Genomic DNA, 22,669 nt, shown 5'->3' with positions numbered 1-22,669 from the left:
GCGCCATTTACTATAAAAGGGGAAAATAAATATCTAGGAATTAGATTAACAACAATTTAAAAACTTAAACTCGATTAAAGAATAGAAAAAGACCTGAAAAAAAGCTATACCTTATTGAGAAGACATTGTAAAAACATGGATTTTCTCCAAATTAATCTAAATTCAAAGCAGTTCTAATTAAATTCCCAACAAGAATTTTTGGGTAACCTGACAAACTGATCCTGAAACTTACATGTTAAACCAAATGTCCACAAATATTTAAGAAAATCCTAGCAAAGAACAGGGAGACTTGCCTTACCAGTTATCAATTACAAAATCATTGTAATAAAAGTGGTTACCAGAACAAACTAATAAATCAACTGACTAATAAATCAACTGGCTATACTAGACCAGAGACTCACTTATTTGTCAGGCAACTATTTTTACATACCACCAAAATCTCACATATGCATGAGTCTGAACCATGAGTTTAAACAATAAAACTTATTATAATTACTATTATATTTTGAATTTATTTCTTTCAATCTAAGGAGATCAGGCCTGGAAAATACTGAAACTCAAAGGTCTAACTTCCACCTTTCTAAGACAGCATTTTCTTCGATTTCTATCCTGAGCTTCTAACTCTCCTCCATCTCTGCCTCTTTCAACCACAGAGGATTTTCCTTCTACCTGTTTGGCAAGGGAGACTGGGAGGAAGACAGAAGCCAATCACATATCACATTATACCTAAATTTGCATAAGAGCACAGTTTACTACATATGTAAAGCATATATAATATAGTGTTTAATACACTGCTCAAAAATATTAGTTCCCTTCCCTTTTCTCCAGGTACCCAGTTTGATGTCTCTCTATGTAACTTCACAACTAGCTAATATCCTAATTTCTAAGGATAGAGTTGGTGAGGGCAAGGTGCAGCATATGATGAGGCATAACACATGAAATCCAACACCTATATTGTAGTGGTTCTCATATTTGAACATGCATCAGAGTCATCTGGAGAGCTTGTTAAGGCACAAATTGCTAGACTCCATTCCCAGAGTTTCTGGTCAGTACTTCTGGGGAGAGTGACATTTATGACAACTTTCTGGGTAGTGCTAACACTTCTTGTCCACAAGCCACATTTTGAGAAACACTGCCCTACAGAGCACAGGTTCTTAAGTGAAGGTAATTTTGCTCTCCAGGAGAAATTAGGCAGTTAACGTACATATTTTTGGTTGTCAAAACCTGGGGGTGTGAGAAGGAGAGGTAATATTGGCATATAGTAAGTACAGACCAAGGATTCTGCCAAACATCCTATCATGCACAGGACAGCTCCTCATAGTAAAGAATTATCTGGCCAAAAATGTCAATGGTGTTGAGCTTGAGAAACCCTGCTAGAGTAAAACAAAACTTACTCCAAATGTATGATTTAACCGTTAAGTGGGTGAAAGTTCTTCAGGAGTTTCAGAAATTTGACATGGAATAAACATTCAAAGAATTGTTATCTTCTTCAAGTATCAATAACTCTTTAATTTACTCATCCATAGTAAAATAAAGTTTTAGAAATATTAATACTTAAAGGTATATTGACCTACATAAAGAAATAAGCATTTATATAATATTATTAGTAGATTTCTAGTAAAGGAACATAAATTAACATTCATTTTGTGAGGAAAAAAAGAAAATTAAAGATATTAAAAAACTAAGTTTCTTGAAGAATAACTATCAGCCATGTTTATTTCTTAAGCTGAGTGAAAAGCAAAAATGTTCATTTTATTATATATATTTAGTATAAATGTTTTACAATGAACAATTTATTTTAAGGAAAAGCAGTAATTACAGCAGAAATCAATCTTAAGTAAACATGTCTGTGGAAAGTGTTATATATACATATACATACATGTATATGTATGTATAGACACACACAGACACACACAGACACACACGCATACGTATATACACACACTACATACACACACACACCCCACAAATGAACTTACTCCAATAGGCTGAAAAATAAGTCCATCCATTTCATGGCTGACTTCTTTGGCAAAGTTTCCTTCAAGTAGCTATAAAACAAATATACATATTTTTAGAAATATAATAATATAATAATCAAATAAAGTATTTTAATTTTTTATAAGCTTTATAAAAACTTCTTAATATATAAGTTTTGAACGCTGAAATGCAAAATGGAGGAGGGAGTGATCCAGAGGGATATGGGTTAATATAGTAAAATATATTTTTTTTAAATATATGAAGATTTCCATTCCATGGCAGGCTAGATATCTTGAACAATAGTCAACTACAACAACTAATATGATGAATAAAGTATTAAAAAACAGATTTTTAAATCCATTGCTGAGCCAGCACCAAAGGAAGACAGAACTCCAAGACAAAGTAAAAGCAGAAACTCTGGGAAGTAATAAATGAATAAAAAATAAATATATGCAACAAAGGAGACAGGCAGGTGGAGGGGTAGAGTGATCCTCTGAGAATCTGTATGCAAGCCAGCTCAGACATGGGGAATGCAAAAACATTATCTGTGTTTTCCCCAAACCCTAAAGCAGAAAATTTTTTAAGTTTTCTTTTTTTTGTCTTACTTTTGTTTCTTGTTTTTGTCTTTATATTTTTTCAAGCAAAGAACTGCATTACAGAAGATACACAATATAAAATACAAATGAACGTTTTTTCAGTCCCTTATCTACTAAAGAGCAGAGATATAGGCCCAATTAGTTCCGAGCAAGTAGTTTTAAATATACATAGGTCTTCCAATCATCATTTAAAATTTACAGAATTTAAATGTATTGTAACATGTACTATATGAATAAGATGCATAAAAAAGGAGGTAAAATTCTTAGCGGGGGAGTTTTTCAGAGAAGAGATGAAATTTTAAAATGTCATTAATACTGTATAATTTATTATTTATTCATATTTGAAATCATATATGTAAAAATAACATGTGGAATTTAAATACTATTTTTTTCCTGCAGTCACAATTCTTAAAAGAAAATTTACCCAACTCGTTATGGGCATCTTCTATATATCAGTGTCTTCATTATTAGAGCCAATACTTAAGTCATTAACACGTTACCATTATTTTCACTGCTGTCTCTGAATTACAGTATACTTCAATTTGCACATGAGACTGTCACTACAGATGTTATCCCAAGTTACAAGTGCCAACTGAACATTAGGAAAGTTTCTTACCCCCTTAAATCACTCTATAGATCTATAGTCATAATCTTGATTAGTTCCTTTAAAAGTTATCTCTAAAAGGCTGGTTTAAGGGAAAGTTCCACTTTCACTTACAATGTATAAAGTGGCAAGAGAATGTCATTTCTAACCTGACAATAATAAAAAAAAAAAGATAATCTATAAAATCATAGCTTTTGTTAAGGCGACTAGAAGGCTGAGGTCTCCAGGAAACCAGGTAAACTGAATGCCAAGCCCCTCGAAAGGAAGATGAGACATATGAACTGATTTAGCTATGGGAGCGCATAAGAGAAAATGAGAGCCATCAAAGTGAGCACAAAGAAAACAACTGGAAGTTTGATCAATTCTTAAAAAACCAAGTGTGTGCTAGTACAACAGTTTAGAATACCTGAAAGCCCCAAACACAAGACGAATCCAAACTCATTCGCTAGCTCTATTCCCCAGGCTTCTAACAGGATTCACAGGAAAGACTGAGGGCAGGGTAACAAACATGAAAGTCTCACAGTCATTAAAAACCTCTTGCTTTCCAGACCCTTCCTGACATGAAGCAAAAGCCATATGACATAAAATCATGTGTAGCTAGCTATATAAGCAGCCGGAAACAGCCAAGGATGTTACATTGACAACAAGCAGAAAAACTTGCTCCTGCCAAAACATCCCACCTATGCAAGGCAAAGTTTGGCTGACGAAAAATCCATCCCTTGGACTCAGGTGCTCAGTCTGCTTAATATCACTATTAATACTAAGGCTTCAGGAGGAAAACTAAGAAAAACACACAGTCTCCACGAGACAGATAATGAGTGACAAGAAACAGTCATTTACATACGAGGGAGAGCACAAGAGCAGGAAAACAGACCACTATGTCCAATAGGCCAGGAGAGCCTACTGAAAACTAAAAGTCAGAGCACTGAAGAAAAGCACTTAATAATCCAAGCCTCCCAACAGTAGTCATCTGCTGAAGAAATCTGAAGTATCTGGAACACTGAAGGTAATTATATCTATCTATCTATCTATCTATCTATCTATCTATCTATCTGTAATATAAATCTATCTATCTATCTATCTATCTATCTATCTATCTATCTATCTATCTTTCTATCTATATGTAATATAAACCCATCTAAATACAGAACAGAATTTATTAAACCAATAACCCTCTTCCCCAAAATGAGGCCTATTAAACTGAAAGAAGAGGTATGCCCATAATAAGCACAAAGATATTTAGCTCAGTCTCTAGTGTTCATATAGGAAAAAAAAATGTCAAGCATCCAGTGAAAAATTACTACGCAAACATACACAGCAAAAAAATAATGACCTGCATTAATTAGATAAGGCAATCAATAGACAAAGACACAGGGGTGGCCCATGTTTTGGAATTATCAAAGACTTTAACCTTAACATTTTGAAGGAAAAGGTGGAAAACTTGTGTGAACAAATGTGGAATTTCAGCAAAGAGATGAAAACTATAAAAATGAGAAAAATGAAAATGCAAGAAATCACTTAATATGAAAAAAATATACAGCACTTTTTCCAATTGAAATACAAAAAGGAAAAAGTGGGGGAATACAGAACTGAGAATCAAAGAGCAATGGTAAAGATGTCTTGAAAAGACTTAAAAACACAGAAAATCAGTAAGAATATGAACACAAGTAATCTCACCTGTTGACAATTATAGAACACTTCCTCCAACAAAAGGAAGAAATGCTTTTTTTCCAAGCACATACAACACATTTATAGGTCCAAGTTATACAAAGTATGTTTTCTGACCACAATGAATTAAATATCAGTAAGAGAAAGATATCTGGAAAGTTCTTCAATGTTTAGAAACTTAATGACACACTCTAAATAACTCGCAAATAAAAGAAATCAAAAGGAAAATTTCAAAATATTTCAAACTTAATGAAGACAAAAATACAAGATTGAGACTTGAGGAATGCAGCTAAAGTGTGCTTATAGGAATATTTTTTGCACCAATTGACTAATTAGAAAAGAAGTTACAAATCATTATCGACTTCCAGCCTAAGAAACTAAGAAGAACTCTAGAAAATTTAGGATCACCGATAGAAGGCGCCACTTGGGCTGAGACTATATCCCCGATAAAGAGGACCACTTTCCCTAAGGCTAAGACCCAGACATTGTTGAAGAGGGCAATGCCATTGCTCACTGGATGGTGGAGAAGTTGATGAAATGTCTTGAAGTGTCTCACCAGTTTTTAAGGATGGAAGTTGTGATTAGAAAGCAGTTTGTCTGATTTAAAACTTTAAGGTAGGAATAAAAGCCAGGGATAAGGTGCCAAAATCAAAATGACTAAATCAGAATAAAATCATTGAAATAAAAATTTCAAAGAAATGGAGAAACTAGAGTTATAAATAGGTTTAATTAAACATGGGTAAGTTGTATTAAGCAAGGATGATGGATAGCATTTGAGAGAAGAGTGTAAGTCAGGCACAGTTACCAAGGATCAAAAAGAGTCTCAATACTTTGTTGAAATATCATGGCTTCAAAGTTTAGGTTTTATTTTAATAATTTAAATATCAAATAATTTTAAAACTCAATTATTTTGTCTCTGATACTATATTCTAAAACAGAATGTCCTATATACTTTTAAACTACTCCATTCTTTTCCTCTTCTGTATTTTAAGTAAAACTTATTTCTGAATTGCACTGGTATTCTTATGTAAGAAGTGATAAGCTGAGTTTTTCTTAGATAATTTGTAGGTTGATAACATCTCAATAAAAACAAAATTTCATTCAGTGTTCATTAGGGTAGATATTTTCTGACTGCCTACCAATCAATGCTAGAAACACAGTTAGCATTAGGAATACTGGGGACCCAATGATAATATAAGCTTAAGCCAATAAAACCTTAATTTTAATTTAGCAGTGAAAATATTAAATACAATGATGTAATTGGCCATTTCTCCCTCTTAATCTTTCTTCAGAAACACAGTTCTATTTAATTACTCAAGATATCTTTAAAAACACTTCTAACAAATAAAAAGAAAAGATATCCTACTTTAAAAATATTAACTGCATAACCTTGGAGAAGCTTTAAAGTGGAATATGGGTGAATATTCTAAATATCCTAGGATGTAACCCTTTTCAGAATTACAATTTTCCTGATTATTTTTCACCAAATAAAATTAGAAGATAGTTAGAAAAAAGGTAAAATAGGAGAAATAATATATCAAATAGTTATAACAAAGCATGGTAGTATTTCATAAAGCTTTACTTATAAAATTTATAATTGCTTATCTATGAACATAATCACATCACTTGAATACCATCATAAATACCCTACAGAAGGTATGTTAACTTTCCATTGACCAAAGATTAGTGGAACTGACAAGGGTTATAACAGGTGATTGACTGTGAACTGACATTTCATATGTCTATGAATCAGGAAGTAATTCAAAACTGAATCATTATAAATGCAAAAGCAGAGACAGATAATGCAAAAGAGCTTGAAATTAGAAACATGAGAAACAAAATGGAAACTGTAAAGTTACGAAGCATAGAAAGGAACCTTTTAGAAATAACCAAAATGACAGCTTATGACTACAAATGAAGAAAATAATTCTGCAATGTAATTGGGAATGGAAATTGGCAACATCAATTCATTATAGTATAGAAAAATAATATTCTTTTCTTAAATGAGAAAAGAATAAACTATTTCCATCTTTCTGTTCTGGACTATTCTACTCACATATTCTGAACAAATATTCCCACATAGCCTCAACTGATTGCCTGACAAGACTCGATACAGTAGTTTTATCTGCTGATTTTTCATGTGCTTTCATAACTCCCCTAATATTCAAGGTTTAGTTTTACAAATCTCCTCCTAAAATGGAAATTTCCACTTACATGATTAATTACTCTTTATTCTTTTTCATTTCCAAAGTCTAATTTCTGGTTTAGCTTAAGATTTATGTTTCTGTACCCTAAATATTCCTCTAATCAGTACAAAATCATTCTACAAAACTCTTCCTTTTTGCTCAACAGAAGGTCAATATCATTATCTTCTTCTACAAACAATGATTTGATTTCTATTACTTATCAACAATGCCTAAACCAGTATATCATTAAAGTGAGTTAAGCAAAATTTAAATAGCCTCTGGAATACTGTTATTGGCTCTTTCATTAACCCATATTACTGAAATTAAAATTAAGCATAATAATTCTGGCGAATCCCATTTGACCAGTCAGAAAATCTAAAAACAGGACATGGTTCGACAGTGTAGTGATTAGCACGTCTGCTTTACACACAAAAGGTCCTGGGTTTGCGCCCCAGTGGAGCCACGGTCCATGGTCTACTGCCACGTCACCCTGAACAAGCCCGATGTCTGATCTCGGAAGCTAAGCAGGGTTGGGCCTGGTTAGTACTTGGATGGGCGACCACCTAGGAAGACCAAGTGCTGCAGGCATAAATAATAATAATACATTTAAAGGAAAAAAGAAAATCTAAAAACAAAATTTTTCTAGAAAATACAGTTTATTGTTTTTAGTGGTTAGTCTTATTTTTATCAAAATTCCTTCATAATTCCACAAAGTAGAAGTAAACTCATCCTCATGGAACAATTAAAGTTCTTTTTGCCAGATTTCCAATTTTTCTTTTTAATATCATGATTGAGGCATCATTTATTCATTCAACAAACATTCATTTATTGCCAATAACTGACAACCACTCTATCATGTTTGAGATTTAAAAGAAATCAATCAGTCTCTATCCTGGAAGAAGTAGTGTCAGAGTCTAGTGTAGAGGTCACAAACTCAAATGCTTATAGGTGCCAGGCCACGAACCTGAACGGAACTGAATATAAAACAATATGAACTAGTGAGAACTATGACAAACTGGAGAGGGCTTCCTCATCCACAAGCAAATTGAATATTTTTAAACACTGCATGAGCTTAAACTTTCTGGAACCTACCAGTTTATGACTGCTGGTTAATATGGACCTAAATATAGATAAAAAAGTAATTTTACAGTAAGTGCTTTTAATAGAGATGTTTAAAGACTTCTGAGGAAACAGAAAAGTAATTATCATTTTGTCTATGATTCATGGTTTTAGTCAAATATTTACTGAGTACTAACTAATTATGTATCCATGAAAAAAAATGAGAAGAGCAAGAAGAGGTAACATATATATTATATGCCAAGCACTTTTCTAAGCACTTTACATATATTAACTCATTTTAGCCTCCTAACAATCTTAAGAAGTGGGGCCATTATTATCCCCATTTTAAAAATGAGTTTAGAACTTACCCAAGGTTACACAGAAAAGAACTAAGAACCCCATTCTGGCTGCAGAGTCCACATTCTTAACTGCTTTTCTAAACCAGAGGGTCGCCTTCTCAGTCTAGGTTACATGCTCCTTTGACTTATTCTCAAACTCTGTGCTTCACTTCATTACAGGATATTCCTGTTTTATCGTCTATCGAATTGAGTTGTAGGCTTTCTGAGGTTAGGAATTATACCCTTATTATTAGTGTTTCAACAACTATTACAATAATCTGGCATTCAGTAAGCTCACACTTCAACAAATGTGTGCTAAATAAAAAGTGAATAGTACAGTGACAGGACTGATTAAAAAATAAAAAAAGGCCAATATGTAGTGGTTAGGTAAAATACACATGGAATGTACTATATCCCAAGAAGTTATGTAAAATGAAAACATGAAAAAACAAGTTCTTTTTTTTCCCCCAGGGCAACCTCTCCTAAATGTTATCCACAATGTTTATCCAGATTGCAGCTGGTAAGAAGCATAGGTGAATATTTCCTTTGTGGATACAAAAGCCTGACCTACTAGTTTAGAAGAATATTAAGCATTTTTGCAAGGAATACAAGAATAGAACAGATACTTAGCCATAAATACATAAGTGATGTGATAAAAACAAAAACTACATGAATGGCTGGTCTGAATGTCACAAGAAAAAAAAGACAAAAGTTATAAAGAAACCAAGGAACAAGTTAAATATTTGTAATTTGAGCATAAAGGTGAAATCATATTTATTTGTAAAATATAATTTAAGATTTTTTATGGTAAATTGCAAAACAATATATTTCATTCAAAAATATATCCTTTGTTGAATAGGTGTGTACTGAAGAATTAACTTTACCAAAAGAGAGGTCCGGCCTTTGCCCTCCACTACTGGGAGGTGATCTCTAGGCCTCTGGAAAGTCCTGCCTGATGCGAGTATCTTTGCTTGCCGGAGATTCGAATAATATGATTTATGATGGGGGCTTCAGAACATGCTATTTCAGTTTTGATCTCTAAAGGAAGTGGAGACTAAATGTATTAGCCAAATCTCCGGGAAAGGCTAGAAACTAAAGGTCAGCCATGTAGGTAGTATGTGACTGAACTATAATATAAACTTTGGATACCAAATGCTTGGGTGAGCTTTCCTGGTAGGCAATATTTGAGTATAATCATACGTCTTAGCCAGGAGTAGGTAACACTGTCCACGACTCCCTGGAGACAACCAGAAACTTCATATTTGGGCCCTCCCCAGATTCTGCTTCATGTGGCTCTTCTTTTAGCTGGTTTTAATTTGTATCTTTTCATTACGGTGAAACTTATCTTAAATACAGTGCTTTCCTGAGTTCTGTGAGTCAATCTAGTAAATTATCAAACCTGAGGGAATCCCTGGGGACCCCAGAATTTGTAGCCAGCAGGTCTGAAGTGAAGGTGCTCCTAGGGATTCCTGAATTTACAGCTGGTGTCTAAGCAAGGACAATGTTGTAGGGGATTATGCAGTTGGCCTGAACTCATTGCAACAAGTTTTTATCACTCTATCTCTCTAGCTGATACAATTTAGACTGTCCTCAAAGTCATAGCTGTCAGCAGGAAAGCATATAACTTTCCCTGCTGGGCATTATTGCCACGAGGCTGTTCAAGAAGTAGCAGACTGCAGAATGATGCTAGAGTTGCCCTGTCAGTTAATGGGTAAAGTGACCCAGTTAGCCACCACAGATGAGATCTTTAATAGACACCGAATATCTCTGGATGAAAACAACCCATACTGAGATACCAAATGGCATTAATCTGTAAACCAAACATGTTTTATAGCCTAATAAAGTACCAGAAAAATGGAATGAGACTTTAAGAAATAAACTTTGTTTTCCACAATATAAAAAGCATATAACATTTCCCCTTATTCTTTGTGTCAATTTTAAGCTAGCATAGAAAATTCAAAATCATATAAAAATGGGACCTAAGATTTATAACTAGACTACTTCATGAACAAAATAGCAAAATATAACTCTGTTACAGTGATTTTATTTCCAGTTCTTAAAGTTAAGCATTTATCAACAATTTAATGTACCAAGTAATTACATGGTCCACATGGTTCAATTTTACATAACACCTTCAAGGAATATTTGCTTTCACTAGCTGTACTGTCATTATTCTCCTATGTGCAACTTAAAATTCTTACAAGTTCTCTTCAATGCAACTAACCTTTACATTCTCTCCTAGAAAGGCCCCATCCTACTTCAGCCTAGTGAGTCACCCTCTTATTCTCATAGAGTACACACATGTGCTTACAGTGTATGTGGAAATATATGTGCACTCACAGTCCCTAGGCTAAGACCAAGAATTCTAAGAACATGTAAAAAGAAAAGTGAATGACAAAAATAGGGAAAGAAATGAAAATCCTTGTGAATGAGGAAAAGAAATAAATAGAATCAATAGAAGAAACCCATAGCTTATGACGAGGTATTTGACACAAAATAATAGGTTTCAAAGGTAAGACTAAGCAAAATATATTTTAGATATTGTTAAAGTAATGCACTTAACAATAATAGTACCATCTTGGATTTATTAAACTTTTGTTCTGAAGTATATAAAACTATGAATCATTCAAGATTGTACTTGAAAATAACATTTTAAAAAGTCTCCTAGAATCAGTAATAAAATCTATTCTAATGATATCCTATTAAAACAGTCAGGTACAATACACTAAGATTTTTAAAAGGTGACCCAGATACGTAAGTATTTAAAACTTCATTTTTCTTTTCTGGATGTAATCACAGTCTAAGGGAAAGGGCAGAAATAGGGTGGGGGAGATTCTATCTCATTATTTCCAAATAAGAGATGCAGGCCTCATGCTCTATTGCATAAACAACTCTAATCTAATGTACCTAAAGGAATCCTAAACATATGTAAGTTTCCACTTAAATGCCATTCTTCTCAGACAGCAAACCTAATGTAAAGGTATTTTGAACCTCCTCATGCCATATATCTGGATTAAGTATAGTTATCTTGCCTCATACATATTAGACAGGACTAACATCTATATTCTTATGTCTTTTATAGTTTGGCCTTTCTGGTCATCTCATCAAAAATAAGAGGTAGCAATATTTTTTTTCTCCAGTCGTACAAACACTTTTAGGCCTATTTCTTTCATATACTATACCAAACCCTGGATGTAAAAAATAACTCATCCTATCTCTGCACCTCTTTCAATCACTGAAGTCTAGCCCTACTACCCCTGCCCTCATAACCTATCAGGTTTAAAACATTTTATCTACACAGAGGTAAGATGATTCAACATTTAACGGTTTGATTTCCTTATCCAACTGTAATATCTGTGAGGCTAAGTATCATGTCTAATTATATGTCTAAACACCTAAAAACATACTAATCAAATACACTAACACAAAAAAAGTCAATAGATTAAGAACATAAGCTCAAGGCATCAGGTTAACCAGAAGCTTTATTTTATTTTATGTTATTTTATCCACGTGAAACCAATCAAGTCATCCTAAAGACTAATGCACATTTACTGATAAAATAAGGCTAGGAAAATAGCAATCATTTCTTTATGGGTATGATCATACCGTTTAAAACTTTGTCATTGTAGTACAAAAACCTTAATCAGCAGAAAATAACTCTGGTATAATAAACACTGAGAGTAATTTTAATGAAATTAAGTTGGTCTCTCAGAAATTCAGTAATAAATATACTTTTGCAAATTTTAATCATTATTCTTTTCTAAAGATAACCCTATTTAGATCTCCAAAATCATTTGTGACCAGACATTTCTCTTTCTCAGATTCATAATAAATTTAAGAAAAGCAGACTCTGTTATTTTGTTTGTTAATGGGTAAAATTATATCCACAATAAAGGGTTCAATAAAGATAATTATACTATTCTTTTAATATCTTCAACCTATTTTCTTTTGTTTATAATTCAACAAACATAGCAAATTGGAAGATTTTAATTCAGAAATATACCATTGTTATTATTAATAACACCTGTGAACTAAAACAAATTATTTAATATTTAGACATATTCTTCCTAATCTTAAGCATCCCTCCAAAGTCTATTTTTCATATGTTTTTAGAAGATAAAGAGAGTAATTTAAATCATTTTTTAAAATAACTTTTTAGCATCTCAAATGAACTGTAGAAAAAAGAATAACATTAAGAGGAAGATTTCAAGTAGGAAGAGTCTATCATATTAACAGATACAGTAACAAAGGCAAGGTGGGGGTCGAGGGAGGATCATGGATTAAAGAACTCCAAGAAGAATGAAAGAGACAAGTTCTGAAAGAGGCGCAGAAGAGTTTATGCAACTAATAAACACATGTCCCACATAACCACCAGCCAAATTATAGAATCTGCATTCTCATAGCAATTAAAGCTATTTCCAAGACTTTTCCTTTTACCTTTGTCCTAATCCTCTGGTCGTATCCACTAGCTACTCTAACCTTAACCTTAATTTTTCAATGTCATCTATCAAACTCACAAGAACTTTAACACCTGAGTCATGGTCTACTTCTTCATGTGCTTCACCATTTGGCTATCATGTATATGGATAATCCACCTAGAATCCTACTGTCCAAGGTCCTCAACTTTACCAACTCTACCGACATTCTATTCTACTCTACCTCATTCATCTATTACACCACTCACAAAATTTGACTCAAAATGGATGGATCATAGACCTAAATGCAAAATGCAAAACTATAAAACTCCCAGAAGATAACAGAGGAGAAAATCTACATGACCTTAGGCATGACAATGGCCTTTAAAGCACAACACCAAAGGCACCATTCATGAAAACAAATATTTAAGTTGGACTTCGTTAAAATTAAAAACTTTTGTTCTGTGAAAGATAATGTCAAGAGAATGAAAAGACAAACTATAGGCTGGGAAAAAATATTTGCAAAAACGCACATAAGAAACTGTTATCCAAAATATACAAAGAATTCTTCAAACTCAATAATAAAATGAACAATCATATTAAAAAATGAGCAAACTATCTGAACTCATCACCAAGGCATACAGATTCAAAGTAGACATAGGAAAAGATTATCAACATCCCATGTCAACAGAGAATTGCAAATTGCAATGACAATGAGAATCACTACACATCTATTAGAAAGGCCAAAAGCTAAAACACTGACAACACCAAATGTTGAAGAGGATGTGGAACAACAGAAACTATCTTACACTGCTGGTAGGGGAATGAAAATACAGCCACTTTGGAAGGCAGTTCAGCAGTTTCTTACAAAACTCAACACACTCTTACCATATGATACAGCAACCACGCTCCTTGGTATTTACCCAAAGAAGCTGAAAATTTATGTCCACACAAAAACCTGCACATGGATGTTTATAGCAGCTTTATTCATAACTGCCAATACCTGGAAGTAGCCAAGATGTCCTTCAGTAGGTGAAAAGAAAAATAAACTGTGGTACATCCAAACAATGAAATACTATTCAGTGCTAAAAAGAAATGAGCTATCAAGCTATGAAAAGATACGAAAGAATTAAGTGCAGAACACTAAGTGAAAGACACCAATATGAAAAGGCTACATACTACATCATTTCAACTATACAACATTCTGGAAAAGGTAAAACTGAAATGACAGTAAAAGATCGGTAACTGCCAAGGGTTAGGGAGGAGGCAGGAATGAATAGGCAGAGCACAGAGGATTTTTAGGGCAGTGAAACTACTTTGTATAATACTGTACTGAGGGATCCATGTCATTAAACATTTGTCAAAGTCCAAATAACATATACCACCAAGAGTGAACCCTAACGTAAACTATGGACTTTGGGTGAACATGATGTGTCAATGTAGGTTCATCAATTTGAACAAATGTACCATTCTGGGGCATGACGTTAACAGTGGAGGAGGCTGTGTACACAGTGGGTAGGGGGTATTAGGAGCTCTCTACACTTTCCAGTCAATTTTGTTGTGAACCTAAAACTGCTCTAAAAAATAAAATCTATTTTTAAAAAAGGAAAGAAGGGAGGGAGGGAGGAGATAGGAAGAAAAGAGGGAAGGAAGGAGGGAGGGAGGGAGGGAGGGAGGGAGAGAGGAAGGAAGGAAGGAAGGAAGGAAGGAAGGAAGGAAGGAAGGAAGGAAGGAAGGAAGGAAGGAAGGAAGGAAGGAAGGAAGGACTGATTTTCTGTAAATAAAAACAGCTCTAAAAAATAAGAAAGGAATCATATAGACCTATTTTTCTCATCAACGTAAGAGAGGGGAAGGGAAGGGAGAGAAATGGAGATGGGATGGGATGGCCAAATGACCCAACATTATTGAGCAGACTCCACTCTTTCCCCACTGCTTACAGTGGGGAAATAATTCAAGTGACCATGTATTTAAGCCTGTTTATTATTTGTTCCCAGGTAATAGATATTTTAAAAGTAAATACCTATATGCACCAAAATGTTTACAGCAACACTATCTGTAAGAGTCTAAACGGAAACAACCCAAATATTTATCAATAATGGAATGGATAAACAAATTATGGTATATTCAGACTACACTGCAATAAAATGATCAAACTATGTCTACGTGTAACAAGAGATGAATTATACAAATATTAACCCAAAGAAGCCAAATACAAAATATGATATTTGATTCCATTTATATAGAATTCAAAGATAATAATATGTAATACCGATTATAACAAATGTGAGGACAGCGATAATCTCTGGGGAGAAGGGGACAGGGGATAGAAATTAGAGAGGGCATCCAGGAAGGTTTTTGGAACACTGGTAGTATTCTAGATTTCTGTGACAATTTTACAAGTTTGTTTACTTTGTGAACGTTTTCAAAGCTGCAAACTTATGATTCATGTACATTTCAACATATCTGTTGTATATCTATGAAAAAGTTTGTTTAAAACACATGTTAAGGAAGAATTTACTAAATTTTAGAAAGCATATGCTTCATATTCTCAATAAATTTCTGAAAAGCACACTAAAATATGAGGAGTAAAATCAAATATACTAAAAAGCAAATGTGTGAAATATAGAACATTTTTAGAAGCTCTCCAAAAATACAAAAAAGAACAAATAGATAAAAAGATAAAATATATAGAAGAAAAATCCATATTAAAATTTTAAACAAAATATAAATAGTTGGCAAAACTACATTAGGAGAAAAACAAGTTAATATTACTAAGCAAAACTCAAAGCAAACAGGAAAACATAAAAACCTATTTTAATAATAAAATTCATAATGGAGAAATAAAAGCAATAAATGTGTTACATTTTTTATATTTTAGAAAAACAAAAAAGACAAAATATAATAGCACTGCAATATTTCAATATTCCTCTTGTACAGACCGAACAAGCAGAACAAAAGAAATTCATAGAATGTTTATAAAAACTGATGACACATTATGCCCTGAAGAAAATCCCACCAAATTCCTAGAGAAACCCTGTACCAACTACATTATAAACCATCAAGCAAAAAAGTTACAAGTAAGAAAAAATAATAAATTAAAAACAAAGGAAAGGGTTGATAAATTTCAAATTTAAAAACATTCTGATAAGTGCTGTTTGGACAAAGTAAATGAAAATTGCAATGATCTGCTTCTGAGCAAGATCAAGTACCTCACGGCAGACACCTCTACAAAAGAAACAACTAAAATGGCCAGGATTAGGGATAAAGGAAAAGTGCTCAAAAGTAAATTAAATATACATGGTCAGTTTTTCCTAATCCTAAACATAGGGCAAATTTAGAAAATCTAGGTTTCCCCTGGGCAAGGGACCACTGGAGGGACAGAGAAACAAGAACAGATTTCTCCTCAAATTACTGCAGAATTCTGAAGTTATGCAGATAAATTGAAATAAAAAATTTTAAGATAACATTATGTCCAATACTAACACACAATTAAGTTTGAAAACTTTAATGAAATTGATAATTTTCTAAAAATTACATATTAACAAAACTGACTCATAAAAAAGGTAAAAACCTAAGAGCCATGTTTTTCTAAGAATTTCCTCCTTCAAAATACCCTAACAATTATTTTAAAGCTGAGTTCAAACTTTCACAAAACAGTGCATTATTAGTGTAAATAAACTATTTTATCACAGAAAAAGCTGGAAATAATCCAATGCATTTTATATTATGAATACAAAAACCAACCACAAAACCAGTATCTACCATCAAGTACAGACCAATTTCTATCATTCATTAAGCAGTTCCAGGTTGTATTCTAGGCTCTTGAAATACAGTAGTAAATCTTTCACATTTTCTATCTTAGCAGAAAGTTATGTCTGTATCACATACAGAGAGAAAATGGATGAAATACCAAAAACAGATAACCAATCTATAAGTGCATCAGCATATAATAAAAACTACAAAGCTCTCAGAAGAAAACAGAATATATTTCTGACCTTGGGTTGGGCAAAGCAAAGGTTTCTTAAAGCAGGACACCAAAAAAGCACAAATAAGAAAAGAAAAATAATTTGATAAATTAAACTTCAGTGAAACACCTGCTTATATAACAACCATTAAGAAAAGGAATCAGCAAGTTACAAAATTGGAGAAAGAGTTAGGAAAATACACATCTGACAAAAGATGGATGTCCAGGATATGTAAATAACTCTTCCAACAAAGAAATAAACAACCTAATAAAAACTAAAATTAAAATTAAAGATAAATGGAAGTCTAAAAATTACTTTGAAATGTATCCAAAAAAACTGAACTAATAGATGGGTAGAGCATTAGACAGATTAGTATGTGTTAAAGTAGGTACAGAGTAAAATATACTATAGGTGGTCAGTATGTAAGTATTTACAGTAAAATTCTTTCAATTTTTTTGTATATTTAAATTTTTTCTTAGTAAAATCTTGATGAAAATTATCCGAGAACTGAAAAAGACTCATTAAAGAGGTAAGAATGATCTAAGAACTAGAAAGAGGCACCTATAAGATCCGAAAACAGTTCCAACCACAGTGTAAATGTCTTTTAATGAAATAAAGTATCATCTATGGAAGAAAAAGAAAGAAAAACACTGGTGAACAGTAAGTGAAAGACAAAGTCATAGAAAATGAGCAGCGGGGTAGGCAAGAACTAGATCATTAGTCACTACTAATGACATTTGTCACTACTGTACACCGAGATAATGAATTTAGATTTTACTTTAAATGTAAAAAAAATCTATGATATAGGCACAAAAAAACCTTAAATATCAGCAAATTAAGTTTAAATATACATTAAAACTGTGCTATTTAATATGGTAGCCATATGAGGCTATTAAATTAAATTAAATTAAATTACATTAAAATTAAATTAAAAGTCCAGTTCCTCAGTTGCATTAATCATGACTCAAGTACTCTGTAGCCATATGTAGCTAGCAGGCACTGTACTGGATAGCAGAGATTACAATAGAACATTTCACAAACAGTTTGATTGGACAGTATTGCTTTAAAAGAAAACACGTCTCATAAAAATGCCAACAAAAGCAATCATGCAAGAAATTGAAAACTTGTTTTAAAAACATACACACACACACAAGTTAAAATGAAAAGAAAGAAACTGAGAAAAATTATTTACAAAATGTCAAAATTCTTACCAGATAAAAATACTTAAAGGAATTCTGTCAGTTATCATACAACATATACTGAAGGGTGTATTCAGAGCTGAGGCAATAAATTGATAACTGACACAATATCCTAGCACATTTACCATCTATGGGTTAGCAACAAGTTACAAACTCTGCCCACAAAGAAGAGGAAATAACACAAAGGTCACTGGGGATTACCTCGGAATTCTGCCTACCACACACACGGGCAGAGGTGGATACTGTCGCAAACTTTCAAGTGTATCTGGCTGTATGGATTAGAACCTAAAAGTCCATCTGCAGAATTTGTCCTAAAGAAATACTTATGAACGTTCATCAAGTTATTTACAAAAATATTTACCAAAATATTAGTAACAAAAAATTTAGTAGCACTCTAAATATCTAATAAGAAAATACTGAAATAATAAGGAAATAACTTAAAATAATTATTTTTAAATAAATGCAGCCTATTTTCTATCTCTCCTTTTATAAACATGTTGGACTTATATACACTTTGGGTTTTTTTTAATACTTCGTTATTTGAATACATGTAAATCTTACCACTGTTTTGTGACTGCAACCACACACAGTTTGTTATGCAGTGGCACTAGTGTTTCTTCCATGGCAAATACACAATATTCTACATTGGTCTTTGATCATAATAGTTCACTACTGCTTCCCAGAAAACAATGGCTGTATGACATTGCTCTGATTGCGACCATTGTTCTTAAATGTTTCCTCTGCACATCCTACTTATAGTTGCCATATTCCATGTGTTCATATAAACTTTGTTTAAATATCCCACTATCCTCTACACAACTCTGAACCCAGCACACATGTTCAAATAGATGCTCTAATCTCAGTCTGAACTATTTGAATACTTGCTTTTTTTGAACCAATTTTATAAGCTACCATGGAAAAAATATAGTCTCTCTATCAAGAAATATATACTTCCTTATTTCTCGGCTCACATTTTTTTCACATCTCTGAAAAAAGCATGTATCTTACAATCGACGTATTATAGTTTAACTGACAGGTCTTTCTAATCTGGTGGTACATAAAATAAGGGCACGATCTTACAATTAATGGCATCTTTTTTGGAAAACAAGGTAGAGAAAATATGGTTCTGTGTGAACAATAGAGTTCTCTGATAACCTCAAATTTCACTACCTAAAATTGCAGAACCAAATATGCTCTAGAAACGCAGCTGTGATTTACAATTTGTTCTCACCCATTTGTTTTCAGAACCTTAAGCTTTAAAAATTTAGGGAGAATGCTTGAACCCATGAATTTAAAGCTTCTTAAAAGTGACCTCTGAAAATATCTTCTCTGAAAATATTTTCATGAATATAAAACTACACCCAATTAATTAGATAACAGGATTATATCACATATTAGGAGTATTTAATTTGTGACTCCACAATCAAGTTCTTCGATGCTTCATTTGCACCCTGTGAAGTCATCATCACGAACTATATATTCTATGACTAAACACTATACAATTTATTTAAAATAATACTGCAATAAGTAGAAAAGTACACAAAATAAGGAGCCACGAATCAATTTTCCTGGAAATTTTATAAATTATTTTAAATTTTATTGCAATCCTTCGACAATGACACAGAAGTTTTCTATATTTTAATTTTGGTAAGACTGGCTCTCCTTGGGGTATAAAAATGACTAGGTGTGTGTTCAATAACCAAGAAATACAATCCAACTTAAAAATGTATGTCCCTGATTTTTCCTTATCTGTTTCAAAAGTTTATATTTTCTTAACCATGTGTCAAAGTCCACTCCACTTATACAGACATCTTTTCACTTCTTGAAGAACTAAAATATGTATTGCAGGTTTTAAGAAAGTCTGAAGTTGTTAAATATCTACTCTTCCAGTAATGTGATGAGGCAGTGAATATTTTTTAATTAAAAACATTAAAATGAACTATAAAAGTTACTTTTAAACTCATGTGCTGGAACTAAGTACCTTCCGTTATTTCAACAATGACCAATAGAAGGTTCACTTATTCTATGCAACGGTTAAGGGCAAAAGCTATTATTTAACTTAATTCATTTTAAAATTCTAATAAATCTGTTAGGTCAGACATTAATACCAAAGTACTGGCTCACACTGACAAGAGTTACATAACTTTTTTTTTAAGTGTTCGACTGAATTTAAAGAAGTTTGTGTGGTAAGTCAATCCTGTGCTTTTGTTAGCCTGCAGCAGATTCAAAACCAGAGTTGGTTAGAACAATTAATCCAGCAGACATTTTAGGAAAGGAATTGCTTCCTAATCATTTTGGAGGCCAATAATCATTTTTTCTTCTGAATCTAATACATATCTCCTGAATGTTAATTGTAAAAAAAAAAAAAAAAAATTAAGCTATTATACTGAATATACATAGAAATTTCTCCACATTACAATTGTGAATCTTTCATAGAAGTATTTAAAATACATTTGGCACCGCATATAATAATTTCTTCATGTTTCACTGAATAAGATTTACTACCCCAAAAGAAGTTTCCTGGGACAATAAATCTTGAGGCTCACCATACAATTAAGAATTATCTTTATTAAGCATTACTGTGATTTTTTTAAATCCTCCTCTGAAATGGTAAATGAATGAGAATGAAAGGATCCATCAGGCTACATTCTATTTCAATAATGAATGATACACTAATAGACCAGATAATTCAAAACTGAACACTAGAAATATGAGACTACATAAAGTTATCCTCATTTTATCTTATATCTGCCTTTAAACAAAAATAGTTTCACCATTATATCTGTAATTACATATACAATTAGTGAACTATTTGTCTTGGCCAAACACTTCAGAACTATAAATTTATATTCCAAGATAAAATAAGAAAATAAAGAGGAGCAAGGCAACAACTAGAAAGTAAATCTGAATGCCATATAAAATACATATAAATAAAACCTAAATTTCCTACCTAACAAAGTATGTAAAAAATAATAAATGCTTATAAAACTCTTATTAAACTAGATAAGCACATGCCCTTGAAAAATTAAATGGAGTAAAAGCATAGCTTTTCTTAATCTGTTTAACCCTCTCAATCATTATTAGAAATATGTTCATATTTTTACTCTTTCACTCTACATAGCAAACATTTTACTGTCAAAACAGCATAAATAAATCAATGTAAATATATTTTCCACAGAATTTTAATAAAGCAGTCAAACTGGATGAATCCAATGAATCCAAGCAGAGAAAAGCAATACATTTATTGCTAGGAACTTTCAAGAGATTATTAGGTCTTTCCTTTTTTTAAAAAAATTTATTCTATTTGCACATGTGAGATGAGTGAGGGATACAGAGTCTTGCTTGTTTTTTTAATCAAGTATAATTTCCTAAAGCCATTCAAGATTGATTCCTTGTGTGTTCTTTGACTGGATCCTAACTACATACAATCCTACAGGGAACATAACTTATTACCCTTAAGAGGAAAATATGGAATTGAGAGATGCAGACAAGCAGGAAATAAAGAAAGAAAACTTACTATTTCAGCAGAAATAGACCTTTGCAAATAGGAAATAATTCAAGATCAAGTTTAGTCATATTAAAGTAAAAATGGGGAGTTTAACAAAAAAGAAAATGAATTATTTTTGCCAATCTAGCAGAAAAATAAATAGGCAATTAGGTAAGAATATATTAGCCAATCTTACTGCTTTATAAATGGCTAAAATTTTAGAGATCTTTTTATCTACTTATATACTACTATGCTATGGCCAAAAATTAAGGGGAAAGTAATTATAAAATGTAAAAAGCAGCTTCTCAAACTAAGAAAACAATAATAGAGCTTTACGACTTAAAATATTGTCTGTCTAGCAGCTCTGATGCAAACTTTCCAAAACATCTATTAAAATGCCTATGAAAAACGCAGGATGAAAACTTTAAATTTTATTTCATACCAGGACAAAAAAGTCCATATGCTACCGGAACTTCAACACTGATTGATCTCTACTGAAAAGTTTGGTCCATGGACCTTATATACTGTGCAGGCAGCAGCAAGCCTGACCAACAAAAATGACCCACTCCCACTCCCTCACTGTCCACTATAGATCACAGACACAAGGAGAAACCAGACAGCTTTTCCTCTATGTGTGTCTACAACATCATGGGGCAAACCACTCCTACATCTTTTCTTTCCCCATCTTATAATACATCATTTTCAAAGTGTATCTATAGACACTTGGTGGTCCTTCGGATTCTTTCAGGTGGTCCATTAGGGCAAAACTATGTTCATTATGATACTAAGCAATAATTTGCCTTTTTCGTTATCGTTCTCTCATGAGTATATAGTGCAATTTTTCAGAGGCTACATGACATGATATCACAACAAATTGAGCAAAAAGGAACATGAGAATCCAGCTTTAATTAATTAAGCCAGACACTCTTTTATTTGTAAAAAGGTAAAACAAAGCCACTCTTTACACTAAATTATTTTTTGCTTTAGAATGTATAATTATTTTTCACAAAGTGTTATTTCTATTAATATAGTAAGTTTATTGTTGTTTTAAAATGAATTAATATTTTCTTTTTTAATTCCTAATATGGCAACTATTACAAAACATAATCCACACAAATAAAAGCGCTTCAGAGTTTCCTAGAATTATTACAAGTGTAAAGGGGTTCTGAGACCAA

At 32.5% G+C, this 22,669-nt stretch overlaps 1 protein-coding gene and 1 pseudogene across 2 annotated transcripts in view; one reads left to right on the top strand and one right to left on the bottom strand.

The window, feature by feature from the left end:
* RNGTT (RNA guanylyltransferase and 5'-phosphatase) overlaps positions 1–22,669 on the bottom strand; it is a 235,563-nt gene that overhangs the window by 118,695 nt on the left and 94,199 nt on the right. For both annotated transcript variants that reach the window (XM_011367370.2, XM_011367371.2), the window contains exon 12: positions 1,980–2,048. In XM_011367370.2, coding sequence (XP_011365672.1) covers positions 1,980–2,048 — 69 coding nt within the window. The remainder of the gene's footprint in view (positions 1–1,979; positions 2,049–22,669) is intronic.
* Positions 7,504–7,619, top strand: LOC111744372 (annotated as a pseudogene).

The sequence above is a fragment of the Pteropus vampyrus genome, unplaced genomic scaffold, assembly GCF_000151845.1.
Source record: "Pteropus vampyrus isolate Shadow unplaced genomic scaffold, Pvam_2.0 Scaffold133, whole genome shotgun sequence".
Classification (NCBI taxonomy): domain Eukaryota; kingdom Metazoa; phylum Chordata; class Mammalia; order Chiroptera; family Pteropodidae; genus Pteropus; species Pteropus vampyrus.
The sequence above is the reverse complement of the archived record's forward strand: the minus strand, read 5'-3'. Positions and strand labels throughout refer to the sequence as shown.